The sequence below is a fragment of the Odontesthes bonariensis genome, chromosome 8 (assembly GCF_027942865.1).
Source record: "Odontesthes bonariensis isolate fOdoBon6 chromosome 8, fOdoBon6.hap1, whole genome shotgun sequence".
NCBI classification, from domain to species: domain Eukaryota; kingdom Metazoa; phylum Chordata; class Actinopteri; order Atheriniformes; family Atherinopsidae; genus Odontesthes; species Odontesthes bonariensis.
The window spans coordinates 21,634,123-21,649,019 of NC_134513.1; the positions used below are offsets into that span (position 1 = coordinate 21,634,123).

Below are 14,897 nucleotides of genomic sequence, written 5' to 3' on the forward strand. Positions count from 1 at the left end.
AAGCAATTACGAGTGCTGTTAATACCATGTCAGCAAAATAAAAAAATAAATGGTTTGATATGAAAATGGCTTTAAAAAAAAAGGTCTCGCCCTGGGCAGGCGCTCGATGACTGCAACTAAAGCCGTGCAATCAGTTGTTGCCTCATCATGATGGCACTTTGATGGGGTGGTCCATGAGGAGGGTCTTCTGGCACCACAGCTTCTTGTCTGCCTGGGCTGGTTCAGGTGGAGACCCACGTTCATGGCAATATTGCGCCATGAACGAGGTATCGAGACACACCCACCTGGCCTTCAGCTCAGCAGAGGGGCTTTGATGCGTATATGTGTCTCGTGCTCCAATTATGATTGGCAGTCGAGCCACGGCATGAAAGTCCCTCTTAATTTGTACTTGTTGGACAGCGGTGCATGGGAATCTGATGTACCATGGGTGATAAACTGATGAGAGTTCTGATGATAAGGGGAGCGCACGGCTCGCAGAGGACTGGGACACCCCCGATCTGTCTCCAATCTCCCTCTGAAAGGTTCCAGTGGCCAAAAATCCAAGGGTGCTGAGGACCTGGGCATGTGGTGGAATTGGGTTTGATCGGCGTGTTTTTCTCTGGAGTTGTGGCTCTAGCAAGCTGCATATTTGTAGCAGCACAGTCCTTAGCAATCTAAATCGTGATGTCAGCCATTCGTCTGTCTCCACACGGTCTCTTCCAAGAGCCTGACGCGCTAAGGCATCCAAAAGTAGCAAGACAGCCGCTGGTTACGCTTCCCATTGACCTTGTTATATACAGATTCAAATTAACCTTCAATTAGTGCGTAATTTAAGTCAAACAGAATAATGTCAGCATAATTATGGGGTATAATGTATATTTATTTATGTTTTCTTCAAAGTAATTAAATATACAATCCATTAGTCAAGCAAACTTGATTTGTATAACAGCGGACTATTTTACGAAACTCCTACGACAGGTCTGGATCACTCGTGAATTCTGTTCGTACCTGAAAGAAAACGTAAAATACGAAAAGATTGGTGAATGCACAAATTCTCTTAAATCACTCGTACGGACGATTTAAGAACAAATCTGTGCGTACGAACGGTTCTTGCATGAGGCCCAATGTCAGTAAGAGAAATGAATAAACCTCTGAAAAGAAATCCTGAAATAAATACTTCACATAAATATAAAGAAAGGATGAAGTTAAAGAAATAAAAGATTTATCGGTTTATTTGGTTGTCTGATTGACTAATATCATCAATATTTCAAAGCTGTTTCTGTCTCCATGTTTTAATTCCTAATGAGGATTTCAAAAAGAAATCCACGTAGGGACGTAAGTAGGGGCGTAAGTAGGGGCGTAAGTAGGGACGTAAGTAGGGGCGTGAGTAGGGGCGTAAGTGGGGGCGTAAGTAGGAGCGTAAGTAGGGGCGTGAGTAGGGGCGTAAGTGGGGGCGTAAGTAGGGGCGTAAGTAGGGACGTAAGTAGGGGCGTGAGTAGGGGCGTAAGTGGGGGCGTAAGTAGGGGCGTAAGTAGGGACGTAAGTAGGGGCGTAAGTAGGGGCGTAAGTAGGGGCGTGAGTAGGGGCGTAAGTGGGGGCATAAGTAGGGGGCGTAAGTAGGGGCGTAAGTAGGGGCGTGAGTAGGGGCGTAAGTGGGGGCGTAAGTAGGGGCGTAAGTGGGGGCGTAAGTGGGGGCGTAAGTGGGGGCGTAAGTAGGGGCGTAAGTAGGGGGCGTAAGTGGGGGCGTAAGTAGGGGCGTAAGTGGGGGCGTAAGTAGGGACGTAAGTAGGGGCGTAAGTAGGGGGCGTAAGTAGGGGGCGTAAGTGGGGGCGTAAGTAGGGACGTAAGTAGGGGCGTAAGTAGGGGCGTAAGTAGGGGGCGTAAGTGGGGGCGTAAGTAGGGGGCGTAAGTGGGGGCGTAAGTAGGGGGCGTAAGTGGGGGCGTAAGTAGGGACGTAAGTAGGGGCGTAAGTAGGGGGCGTAAGTGGGGGCGTAAGTGGGGGCGTAAGTAGGGACGTAAGTAGGGGCGTAAGTAGGGGCGTAAGTGGGGGCGTAAGCGGGGGCGTAAGCGGGGAAGTAAGCAGGGGCGTAAGTAGGAGGCGTAAGCGGGGGCGTAAGCAGGGGCGTAAGTAGGGGCGTAAGTAGGGGGCGTAAGTAGGGACGTAAGTAGGGACGTAAGTGGGGGCGTAAGTGGGGGCGTAAGTGGGGGCGTAAGTAGGGGCGTAATTAGGGGCGTAAGTAGGGGGCGTAAGTAGGGGCGTAAGTGGAGGCGTAAGTAGGGGGCGTAAGTGGGGGCGTAAGTAGGGGGCGTAAGTGGGGGCGTAAGTAGGGGGCGTAAGTAGGGGCGTCAGTGGGGGCGTAAGTAGGGGGCGTAAGTGGGGGCGTAAGTGGGGGCGTAAGTAGGGGGCGTAAGTAGGGGGCGTAAGTGGGGGCGTAAGTAGGGGCGTAAGTAGGGGCGTAAGTGGGGACATAAGTAGGGGGCGTAAGTGGGGGCGTAAGTGGGGGCGTAAGTAGGGGGCGTAAGTAGGGGCGTCAGTGGGGGCGTAAGTAGGGACGTAAGTAGGGACGTAAGTGGGGGCGTAAGTAGGGACGTAAGTAGGGGCGTAAGTAGTGGCGTAAGTAGGGGCGTAGGTAGGGGCGTAAGTAGGGGCGTAAGTAGGGGCGTGGACAGGGAGGAGTCGGGTACTCCGACATGTGCGCTCAGTTCCACGTTGATTGGGGTGTACAAACGAAATGTGCTTGGATTGATGCATGCGCACAGATTCATACATCCCACGTTGGAGGGCATTTGGGTTTGAGCGTACGCCATGTTTCAGTAGGAAATCCACGCAAGTCTTTGTACATGAGGCCCCGGGTCTCTGCTGCTTCCAACACACCCAACACAGAAAATCTGCTGTTGTTAGAGGAGCAGTCAGAGGTCTCTGCTGCTGCTGGGACTCCTCACTCAGAGGATGTCCAGCTCCTGCAGAATCATCCCCAGGCCTCTGCAGCTCAACACGGCAAGAGGAAGGTTACAGATTCAGGAAGCTATCCCACTCCCTCTGTGGGCAGCACTCAGAGGGAGTTTTGTTGTCGGCTCAGAGAGCTGGACTGGACAGAAACAGTCTAAATACAGATCAGGTTTCTACACGTACTTCTGCAGCTGCCACTGAGCACTGATGTTGAAGATGATCGTCCTGTGGTGACCAGTTGGGGGTCAGACTAAATACAGAGCACCTTGAACTAATACATATCATCCCTTTCTTCAGTAAAGCATAAAGCATGTGCTTTTATAAAGTCCTCAACCTTTTGGAAGATGCAGATTAGATAAAGTACTGTGGTCAAAAGTCTTAAAACACACCTCATTCCTTTATGTTTTGCCAGGAAAAATGGGAAAAAAGATGGAGCAATTTATTGTAACATAGAAGACAATATATTTTTATATTTCCAACAAGACTGAATGTGGACGTTTGCTCTGAGCTCCTTTATTCTCCAACACAGCCTGAACCCTCTCAGACGAGCTTTCTGTCATTTCTTTAAGGAGTCTTCAGGAATAGTTCTCCAGGCTTCTTGAAGGACATCCCAAAGCTCTTCTTTGGATGTCGGCTGCCTTTTGTTCTGTTCTCTGCCAACATGATCCCACACTGCTTCAGTAATGTTGAGGTCCGGGCTCTGGGGAGGATTCATCCCTCCATCAGACCTGCTGCCACTGATTTTCAGTCCACTTCTTGTGTCCTTTGGCACAGCTCAGCCTTTTCTCCGTTTCCCTTCCTGAAGAACGGCTTCTTGACAGCCACCCTTCCATTTCTGATGAGGCTTGGGCCAACAGCAGATGGATCAGTTGAAGGTCCAGATGCATCTCTCAGCTCCTGTGTCAGGTCTTTGCTGGATTTTTTCCTCTTTCTTAATACCAACACTTTAGAGACGGATGACAGGTAAGAAGCAAACCTACCGGGAACAATCCAGAAGAGAACAGGAGGAAGCCCCATCGCGAGCTGATCTGAGGGTGATTAAATGCTCACAATAAGCAAATATTACAGAGTCACTACAATAACTAAACATCAGGGACACTCATACCTGCAGGAGCAGCGGAGCTCAGATAACAGGGCGTGCACTCAACACCGGAGGAGAGCTCAAAGCGTGACAGGTACACAAACTGCCATCGAGCAGTTTATAAACTGCAAGAAGACCCGATTGGTCAGTGATTGCAGCAATCAGGAAACTCGATAAAGTTCCTGGCACAGACTGTTTGGCTTTTCAAAGATCTGCAGGTTTCTACTTGTCAGAAAGTCAGGGCCATCTCTCTGTGACATGAATGTGATGATCATACAGGGTGTAGAGTCTGAGCTGTCAGAGCAGACTGTCAGAGATGAAGTGAGACACTTTGAATGAGGACTGGAGGAAGCTGCAGCAGCAGCTGTTGTTTCTCTCTGAGTTGGTGAGAAAGAAAAGTCTCTGCTGGACTTTTTTGTTGCTGCAGCTCAAACTCTGAGTGTGATGTTGCTGTGTGTGTGAGGACACTTAGATTAATGTGTGAGATATGAATGGGAGTGTCAGCGTTGGGTTGGGCCCTAAAAAGGTATTTGTGAGCATCACAAACACACAGATATGAGCTCACCTGATTTCCTGTAGAGGAAAAGGGGCGGAGCCTCAGACCAGGTGAACCAGTTGTATCAGATTATGAAGGAACACAGACACATTCAGACGGTTCAGGCTCAGTCAGGGTGAGTGTTAACAACATTCTTCTTATTTCTGTCAGAGTCTCTGAGCGGGTTTCCTCTCTGTAGACTGCAGAGGAAGAAGAAGCAGAACTCAGCAGTTTGTGTGAGGTGTTAAAACCAAGCTGATCAGACTGCTCTGAGACAAAGAACTGATCCAACACAGGTGTAAAATCATCAAGTTCAGATTGTTTCAGCTTTCTGATTCACTCTTTAGTTCAGATTGTTTCAGCTTTCTGATTCACTGCTTAGTTCAGATTGTTTCAGCTTTCTGATTCACTGTTTAGTTCAGATTGTTTCAGTTTTCTGATTCACTGCTTAGTTCAGATTGTTTCAGCTTTCTGATTCACTGCTTAGTTCAGATTGTTTCAGCTTTCTGATTCACTGTTTAGTTCAGATTGTTTCAGCTTTCTGATTCATTGTTTAGTTCAGATTGTTTCAGCTTTCTGATTCACTGCTTAGTTCAGATTGTTTCAGATTTCTGATTCATTGTTTTGTTCAGATTGTTTCAGCTTTCTGATTCACTGCTCAGTTCAGATTGTTTCAGCTTTCTGATTCACTGTTTAGTTCAGATTGTTTCAACTTTCTGATTCACTGTTTAGTTCAGATTGTTTCAGCTTTCTGATTCACTCTTTAGTTCAGATTGTTTCAGCTTTCTGATTAACTGCTTAGTTCAGATTGTTTCAGCTTTCTGATTCATTGTTTAGTTCAGATTGTTTCAGCTTTCTGATTCACTGTTTAGTTCAGATTGTTTCAGCTTTCTGATGCGCTGTTTAGTTCAGATTGTTTCAGCTTTCTGATGCGCTGTTTAGTTCAGATTGCTTCAGCTTTCTGATTCACTGTTTAGTTCAGATTGTTTCAGCTTTCTGATTCACTGTTTAGTTCAGATTGTTTCAGCTTTCTGATTAACTGCTTAGTTCAGATTGGTTCAGCTTTCTGATTCACTGCTCAGTTCAGATTGGTTCAGCTTTCTGATTCACTGCTCAGTTCAGATTGTTTCAGCTTTCTGATTCACTCTTTAGTTCAGATTGTTTCAGCTTTCTGATTCACTGTTTAGTTCAGATTGTTTCAGCTTTCTGATTCACTGCTTAGTTCAGATTGTTTCAGCTTTCTGATTCATTGTTTAGTTCAGATTGTTTCAGCTTTCTGATTCACTGCTTAGTTCAGATTGTTTCAGCTTTCTGATTCATTGTTTAGTTCAGATTGTTTCAGCTTTCTGATTCACTGCTTAGTTCAGATTGTTTCAGATTTCTGATTCATTGTTTAGTTCAGATTGTTTCAGCTTTCTGATTCACTGCTTAGTTCAGATTGTTTCAGCTTTCTGATTCACTGTTTAGTTCAGATTGTTTCAGCTTTCTGATTCACTGTTTAGTTCAGATTGTTTCAGCTTTCTGATTCATTGTTTAGTTCAGATTGTTTCAGCTTTCTGATTCACTGCTTAGTTCAGATTGTTTCAGATTTCTGATTCATTGTTTTGTTCAGATTGTTTCAGCTTTCTGATGCGCTGTTTAGTTCAGATTGTTTCAGCTTTCTGATGCGCTGTTTAGTTCAGATTGCTTCAGCTTTCTGATTCACTGTTTAGTTCAGATTGTTTCAGCTTTCTGATTCACTGTTTAGTTCAGATTGTTTCAGCTTTCTGATTAACTGCTTAGTTCAGATTGGTTCAGCTTTCTGATTCACTGCTCAGTTCAGATTGGTTCAGCTTTCTGATTCACTGCTCAGTTCAGATTGTTTCAGCTTTCTGATTCACTCTTTAGTTCAGATTGTTTCAGCTTTCTGATTCACTGTTTAGTTCAGATTGTTTCAGCTTTCTGATTCACTCTTTAGTTCAGATTGTTTCAGCTTTCTGATTCACTCTTTAGTTCAGATTGTTTCAGCTTTCTGATTCACTGCTTAGTTCAGATTGTTTCAGCTTTCTGATTCACTGCTTAGTTCAGATCGTTTCAGCTTTCTGATTTACTCTTTAGTTCAGATTGTTTCAGCTTTCTGATGCGCTGTTTAGTTCAGATTGCTTCAGCTTTCTGATTCACTGTTTAGTTCAGATTGTTTCAGCTTTCTGATTCACTGTTTAGTTCAGATTGTTTCAGCTTTCTGATTAACTGCTTAGTTCAGATTGGTTCAGCTTTCTGATTCACTGCTCAGTTCAGATTGGTTCAGCTTTCTGATTCACTGCTCAGTTCAGATTGTTTCAGCTTTCTGATTCACTCTTTAGTTCAGATTGTTTCAGCTTTCTGATTCACTGTTTAGTTCAGATTGTTTCAGCTTTCTGATTCACTCTTTAGTTCAGATTGTTTCAGCTTTCTGATTCACTCTTTAGTTCAGATTGTTTCAGCTTTCTGATTCACTGCTTAGTTCAGATTGTTTCAGCTTTCTGATTCACTGCTTAGTTCAGATCATTTCAGCTTTCTGATTTACTCTTTAGTTCAGATTGTTTCAGCTTTCTGATTCACTGTTTAGTTCAGATTCTTTCAGCTTTCTGATTCACTGCTCAGTTCAGATTGTTTCAGCTTTCTGATTCACTCTTTAGTTCAGATTGTTTCAGCTTTCTGATTCACTGTTTAGTTCAGATTGTTTCAGCTTTCTGATTCACTCTTTAGTTCAGATTGTTTCAGCTTTCTGATTCACTGCTTAGTTCAGATTGTTTCAGCTTTCTGATTCACTGCTTAGTTCAGATCGTTTCAGCTTTCTGATTTACTCTTTAGTTCAGATTCTTTCAGCTTTCTGATTCACTGTTTAGTTCAGATTCTTTCAGCTTTCTGATTCACTGTTTAGGTCAGATTGTTGGGTGAGGCAGCTGTTGGTCTGACTGATGAAGAAGGCAACAACTTTCATCCTCCAGCAATGATTTTCTTTCCTTTGGCGGCCATTTTCTCTGCTGAAGCTGCGTCACTGCTGGGGGACGCATTGCTATGATCACCACTTTGAGAACCTTTCTGTTCCTGAATCCTTTCTACAGATTGAGACGTCTCATCAGAAGCTGGATCATTACTGAAGGAGTTTACTGACAGAATGAGTGTATGAACATGTATATAACACACAGATAAACACAGTGAAGCTGATGTGTTTTAATCAGGACTTTAGAGCAGCTTTGGCAGCAGTAGCTCATCTGTAAATCCAAACTCCACACAAAGCTGCATCAGCTGATCAGCTGGGTCAGCGCAAACTGAGTCTGACTGCTCGGAGGAAAGAAATTACGTCTCCTTTCTCTAAAAGTTCTTTCTGACGTGGAACAGAAAGAAAAGCAGGAGGTAAAAGCTTGTTTCAGTTCGGCTGTGAGACTTGAACAGACGTGTTTTTCTTCATTCTTTTCTTCTCTCAGACTGACTTAAGTCCAGAAGATGGACAGAGCAGAGTCTGCAGCATGCAGCGGTCGCTCTATGAACAGGAACCCATCCAGACCTCCAGAACCATCAGACACAAAGTAAGAGAACTGCTCATGGGGGGGGGGGCAGCTTCTTATCTGGATATATCACCTTGGCAACGCATACAAGCAACCCAAACAGGGTATGAAGCAGGTTGAACAAATTCAGGGTATATTTTGGTTATTTAGATTAACTACCAATCAGATTAGTCTGAGCAGCGTCAGGATGCAGGTCATCAACTCGGTTATTCTGAGACATGCTTTATGGTTCAGACTCCTGATCAGGTGGCAACAGTCAACAAAACACACAGAGATGGAGGTCAGAGGCTGTAACACTCACTGCTGCAGACTGCTGTTTTACTCTTGTCTGAGTTTGGTGACCCAGGCTAAAAGTGTGTTAAAATGTTTTTAAAAACGGATTCTTCTGAGCTACATACACAGCAACAATCTCCTGCAGGTACAGAACATGATATTAAACAGGAAGTAACAAACATGTTTTTAACCGTCATTTAAAAAGGAAATCCTTTCTCTCTTTTAAAATGACGGAGCACAAGAGGAAGGGCAAGTGACCTGAAACGAGAGGAGAGTTAACCTTTCAAAATAAAACAGGAAATGACGAAACATGACATGAGACGAGACAAAAACCCACTTGACCTCACCGCGGTGTGACATTGGTCAGATATCCATGGTTTGGGTTAGTTAACCAGATCACTTAGACCAGGGGTGTCAAACTGGTCCATGAAAGGGCCGTGTGGGTGCAGGTTTTTGTTCCAACCCTGCGACAGCACAGCTGACTTGTTTCCTTCAATCAACTGAACTGGTAAGACCTTCAGTGCAGACAGTTCAGTTGATTGAACCGCGGTGAGGTCAAGTGGGTTTTTGTCTCGTCTCATGTCATGTTTCGTCATTTCCTGTTTTATTTTGAAAGGTTAACTCTCCTCTCGTGCTCCGTCTGATTGTCGTATGAATGATTCCACCTGCTCCCTGTTATCCCTGTGTGCATAAGAGTCTGCGTCTCCCCCGTCTTGTGCCAGTGTGTTGTATCTGTCCGATTGATGTGCATCACTCTCGCCTTTGTTCCAAGCCTGACCACAGCCACGTTTTCAAGTATTGCCTTTTGGTATTATTCCTCTTCAAGAGAGATTTTTTGTTTTTTGATAACGTTTGATAAATTAGTCCTGTTAAAGTAACAGTGTAAGCTTATTTTTATAGCATTCTTGTTTTTCCTCCCAGTTGGAGGGATTTATGTTTTGTAAATTTTCATAGTGTAGTTCCTGTGATTTGTTTTTTTCCTCCGTAGCAGGAGTGACTTTTAGTTAAAGATAAAGTTTGATAGACCCTTTTGTTTGTTCCTCCGCATAGTGGAGTGATTTTGATTTCCTTGATAAATTTTCATAGATATAATTATCTGATTTTGGAGAAGTGTATAACTATATACATATATATATAATAATTCTATAGCCTGTTTTGTTTCTCTCTCTGGAGACTCTTGATAACATCTGCTCCTACAATAAAAGCTTTGGATATAACATCTCCTGCTCCTGCGTCCTCCATTCCCTCGGTGTGACAACCAAGTGGTACTACAATGCTAGTTATCCACTCTATAAGTCAAAATGTTTTCTGACTCTGTTTTACATGTGCTCCTTCAGGTAAAACAGGTGGAGTTGGCATCAGCTGACTGATCAGAATCTATGAATCTATCACACTGAAAATCAGCAGCTGCTGCAGAAAAAGCAGGAAGGGAAGAAGACAAAAAGGAAAAAGAATACCAGCAGCTGATAATGTAAAGATATAAATAAATACTTTTAGGGTGTAGAATATTTCCTGGTTTGTGTTTGCAGAGGTCAGCACCACAGACAGAGAGCAGAGTCTCCAGGATCTCACTGTCTGTCTATGAAGAGTGACCGGTCCAAAGGAGGAGCTCCAGACTTCAGTGGTGAACCCGGACCCTCAGACAGAAAGTAAGAGACCTGAAACAGAGATTTCAGCATCTTCCATGATCTTCTTGCTGAAAAAAAGGACAAATTGATTCAGGGATAATATCATACATATATGAATAAAGGAATAAATCAATGAAACAAATAGACAATTAAATGTCAGGGTAAATAAACAGGTTTTAACACACAGTTAAATGAAGGCAGAAATATCAAATTATTTCACAGTCGGTACATTAATAACAGAGTAAAAAGATCTGTACCTTTATTTCGTAGCATTTATTGGTATATTCATGTTCTATGTTTTATATATATATATATATATGTATTTATGTTATTTTGAAATGAGGCAACTTCAGTTCTCCATATTAGAGATTATCAGGAGCAGAAACAGTGAAACAGCTGAGTGTATTACAGGAGTGGTAAATGTTGCCTGAAGGGAAATTATGTCACTGCAGCATCAATCATGAGCCAAGATCAGCTGTTCTTATAGATAACATAATAAAACATAAATAATCCGACAAACATGTAGAAACTTGAAGTGGAGCAGAGAGGAAGGATTGGTAGAAACCTTCAGAGGTCTCCGTCAGTGGGTTGAGGTGTTGCTTCTGTAGCTTAGCAACAACTTAGCTGATGATGTGACACACAGCGTCAGCAGCTAACTCAGGTGAACTCTCTCAGTAGACAACATGGACAGAAACTCACAGCCAGCAGTTCAACATCTGGGGTGCAGAGACGCTGCTTCTCAGTGACATGTCCAGGATTACAGCATCTGTTGTTAACCAGCTCTGTGATCCTCCTCCTTTCCTGTTACCGCTCTGTCTGCAGTCTCTGTCTGATATGAGTCACAACATGTTTATTTGAGCAGAGAACACCCTGACCTCAGCCTCAGCAGACAGCATGTGGTGTGGAAATGATATGGATTAACTCTCATAGATGAAGAATATCTCCTGATATCTTCATTAGTTCCTGATCACTGCAGAGAAACTCAGTGGGTCAGAACCCTCCAGAGGTTCCTGCTCTCTGTGGAAGGTTCCTGCAGAGGAAACGTGGCCTCTGATGTCAGTCAGATAGAAAAGCTGTAATGTGATCTAAGAGGACTGTTCCACAGAGGAAAGCTTCTGATTCTCTGCAGCAGTTTGTGTGTTCACAGCTTCTTAAATGGTTTTAATGAGAGAATTTCTCAGAGATTGATGTGATATGAATAACAACATGTTTGTGTTTGCAGAGGTCAGCACCACAGACAGAGAGCAGAGTCTCCAGGATCTGACTGTCTGTCTATGAAGAGTGACTGGTCCAAGGGTATTCAGGCAGACTTTAGAAATGAACCTGGACCCTCAGACAGAAAGTAAGAGAACTGAAACAGAGATTTCAGCATCTCCCATGATCTTCTTGTTGCATTTGAATTTTTTTAAACTCAGCTTTAATGTTGAAAAAAGCAAAAATATCCAGTTAAGAAGGTTAGCACGCTGACCTTCCAGCTGCCCCATCAACAAAGGACAGAAAGGTCATGTAATCTGATGTGATCAGCAACAACTCAGACCAGCCTGTCAATAGGACAGCTGTTCTGAAGTCTTTGGGAAGTGAGGTTCCAGTCACTTCTAGCTGCTTCCAGACATCCAGTAAAGTAAGACAGCTACATTTGAGTTCATTTAAATCTTTGAGAACAGTAGAAACTGCAGCCCAGTGTGGGCCACAAGAAAGGAAACAATCAGCTCAAGTCAAACAGAGGATTCAAGTTTAACACTCCATGCTACTCTGTGCAATGTATGGAGAGTTCACTCAGAGGCACAGCTGACCGTGAGCTGCCCTCAAGATGCCGTTCTGTCTTTAAATGAAATAAAATCCTGCTTAATTTACAGATTAGTTACATGAAACAAATGAACAGATGACTTAACTGCTAACCTGGACAGTATCTGTTTAATAAATGACCAGGCTTCTTTGCAGTAAGAAGATGGTGATCAACATATTCAGGATTACTAAAGTCTGGATCATAGAGTTCTATAGAAGCTAAATAAATGTCTTCTAATATGTGTGTTCAATCAAAGTAAAACTCAGTGATAACTTACTTTGTTCATTTACCCACACTGTGTGGGACCAACTGAGCTTAAAACAAATCAGCCACACTTCACCATGACAGAACCCTCCAGAGGTTCCTGGCCTCTGTGGAAGGTTCCTGCAGAGGAAACATGGCCTCTGATGTCAGTCAGATAGAAAAGCTGTAATGTGATCTAAGAGGACTGTTCCACAGAGGAAAGCTTCTGATTCTCTGCAGCAGTTTGTGTGTTCACAGCTTCTTAAATGGTTTTAATGAGAGAATTTCTCAGAGATTGATGTGATATGAATAACAACATGTTTGTGTTTGCAGAGGTCAGCACCACAGACAGAGAGCAGAGTCTCCAGGATCTGACTGTCTGTCTATGAAGAGTGACCGGTCCAAGGGTATTCAGACAGACTTTAGAAATGAACCTGGACCCTCAGACAGAAAGTAAGAGAACAGAAACAGATTTCAGCATCTCCCATGATCTACTTGTTGAAAAAAAGGACAAATTAATTCAGGGTTAATATAAATATATGAATAAAGGATCAAATCAATGAAACAAATAGAAAATTAAATGTCAGGGTAAATAAACAGGTTTTAACACAGTTAAATGAAGGCAGACATATCAATTTATTTCACAGTCTGTACATTAATAACAGAGTAAAAAGATCTGTACCTTTATTTCGTAGCATTTATTGGTATATTCATGTTCTATGTTATCATATATATATATATATTTATGTTATTTTGAAATGAGGCAGCTTCAGTTCTCCATATTAGAGATTATCAGGAGCAGAAACAGTGAAACAGCTGAGTGTATTACAGGAGTGGTAAATGTTGCCTGAAGGGAAATTATGTCACTGCAGCATCAATCATTAGCAAGGATCAGCTGTTCTTATAGATAACATAATAAAACATAAATAATCTGACAAACATGTAGAAAGTTGAAGTGGAGCAGAGAGGAAGGATTGGTAGAAACTTTCAGAGGTCTCCGTCAGTGGGTTGGGGTGTTGCTTCTGTAGCTTAGCAACAACTTAGCTGATGATGTGACACACAGCGTCAGCAGCTAACTCAGGTGAACTAAATGTTCTGCGTTTATCTGTCGTTACCGTTGTCGTGGGCACGTAGCCTAAATCCTGTCGTATGAGTGCAATTTAGAATGTGCCCAAGTACAAAAAAAATCGGCATTCATCAAACGTTCTTAGACAGATCGTACGCACACCGGTAGGTAATCTGCAATGATAAATACCACACCTGCCAGTTCACCTTGCGCGGGCACGAGCAGACTAATTTGCATCATGGAACGCCCCCAAGTAACCATATATGGCACCAACATTCCCTTTAAAAGCCACCGGAACTTGCTTGCTTGCGCTTGACTCAGAGCGCTGATCTCGAAAACACATGAGAAGCAATACAGAATCATACGCGGCAGACAGCACAGCTTTATGCCAATTACGCACACAGGCTCCACACCTCCACACACGCATCGCGTCTGCAATCATAACTCATCAGGGGATATCACATTTTGCCAATATTTTAGAGACCCCCCAACATTTCCCAAATCATGTTTTCGGGGGGTCTTGTGTCAGTTTCAGGGGGTCTCGGATCCCCCGAGTCCCCCCGTAGTTCGAACACTGAATATAACCAATGTTGCAAACATGCTGCGCAACACTCAGCAATAAGCCATCCATCTTCAACAGCTCCTTCTTGTAAACGAAGGCCCACGGAGCTGTTCTGCAAAATAAAGGAATCGTGCGTCCCCCCTGGCCATCGGGCAACGACATTGAGAAGCAGCATATCACTGTCGCATATAAGCTGTACATTAATGGAGTGCTTCCCTTCCTATTCACGAGGTTGTATTCGTACTGTGATGGTGCTTTTAGTGCGACATGAGTGCAGTCTATTGCTCCTATGACGTTGGGGAACTGCGCGATACCATAAAACCCTCGCTTAATGCTGCCTGGCGTGGACCCCCATAAGGGAATCGAATGTAAGTCGGGGCCAAAGAAATAATCGCATCCAACACTGTGGGCAGAATTCGGCTCATGGACGGCTGAGAAATGCCGCATCGATGGCCCCAATTCACGGCAGAGGTCGAGCAATATATGTTTTGGAAATCTGAACCTGCTTAGAAGCCACTCACTACTTTCTGCCAATAAATCTGCACGCTCCCTAAACACGCGCTCCCTCCGTAGCGCACGGTTTTCCAGATCCTCAAGCAATGCAGGATGGGCCATGTTGCGTTCTGAATGGCATGTCCTACGTGTGCCTTTTATACCCATATCAATTAAACTAGGCTGATTATTGTCAGGTGTTCTGGTGAAACAATTATTGTTACACTCTGAATGAAATGCAATGAACGCCAGGTAGGTCTAATGTACCGTACTTTGGAATTGCATAGGCTACACGGACCCAGATGCCGTCAGACATACTGTAATGCAACAATTGAATGAACATTGTAATATTCCCCTGTGCAGCGATCAACACCATTTGCTGTTTCGTAATTCTACCACTAGGCAATGTGCGTAAGCATGGTCAAAGCTGTGCGTAGATTTAGGCACATTTCTAAGTTCAAGTACATGTTCATAAATCCCACACTTTGCTTAGGAATGATCGCACGCACGACTTTATTGTCGGATGGTTTATAAAGTGGTGTGACGTTTCTGCAGTGTGCAAGTTGTTGTTTTACGTGTAAGGTTTATTATTGCCCATTGGCCACCACGTATTTGGTTAGCATGACAGGCTGCGCAAACAGCGCAATCGCCGCACAGGGAGCGCCAATTTGCACCTGTCTGTGTCCTACTGTCAGTATTTGACAACCTCTAGCAATGGGATTGCGCTTCAAATAACCCGGAGTTCCCCTTTAAGTTCAAGAGTGGTAGGTGT

General features: G+C 43.4%; 1 protein-coding gene across 1 annotated transcript in view; it reads left to right on the forward strand.

The window, feature by feature from the left end:
• LOC142385491 (NLR family CARD domain-containing protein 3-like) overlaps positions 1–14,897 on the forward strand; it is a 250,038-nt gene that overhangs the window by 20,283 nt on the left and 214,858 nt on the right. The window contains exons 2-5 of the mRNA XM_075472092.1: positions 7,995–8,096; positions 9,878–9,997; positions 11,199–11,318; positions 12,339–12,458. Coding sequence (XP_075328207.1) covers positions 8,014–8,096; positions 9,878–9,997; positions 11,199–11,318; positions 12,339–12,458 — 443 coding nt within the window. The 5' untranslated portion in view covers positions 7,995–8,013. The remainder of the gene's footprint in view (positions 1–7,994; positions 8,097–9,877; positions 9,998–11,198; positions 11,319–12,338; positions 12,459–14,897) is intronic.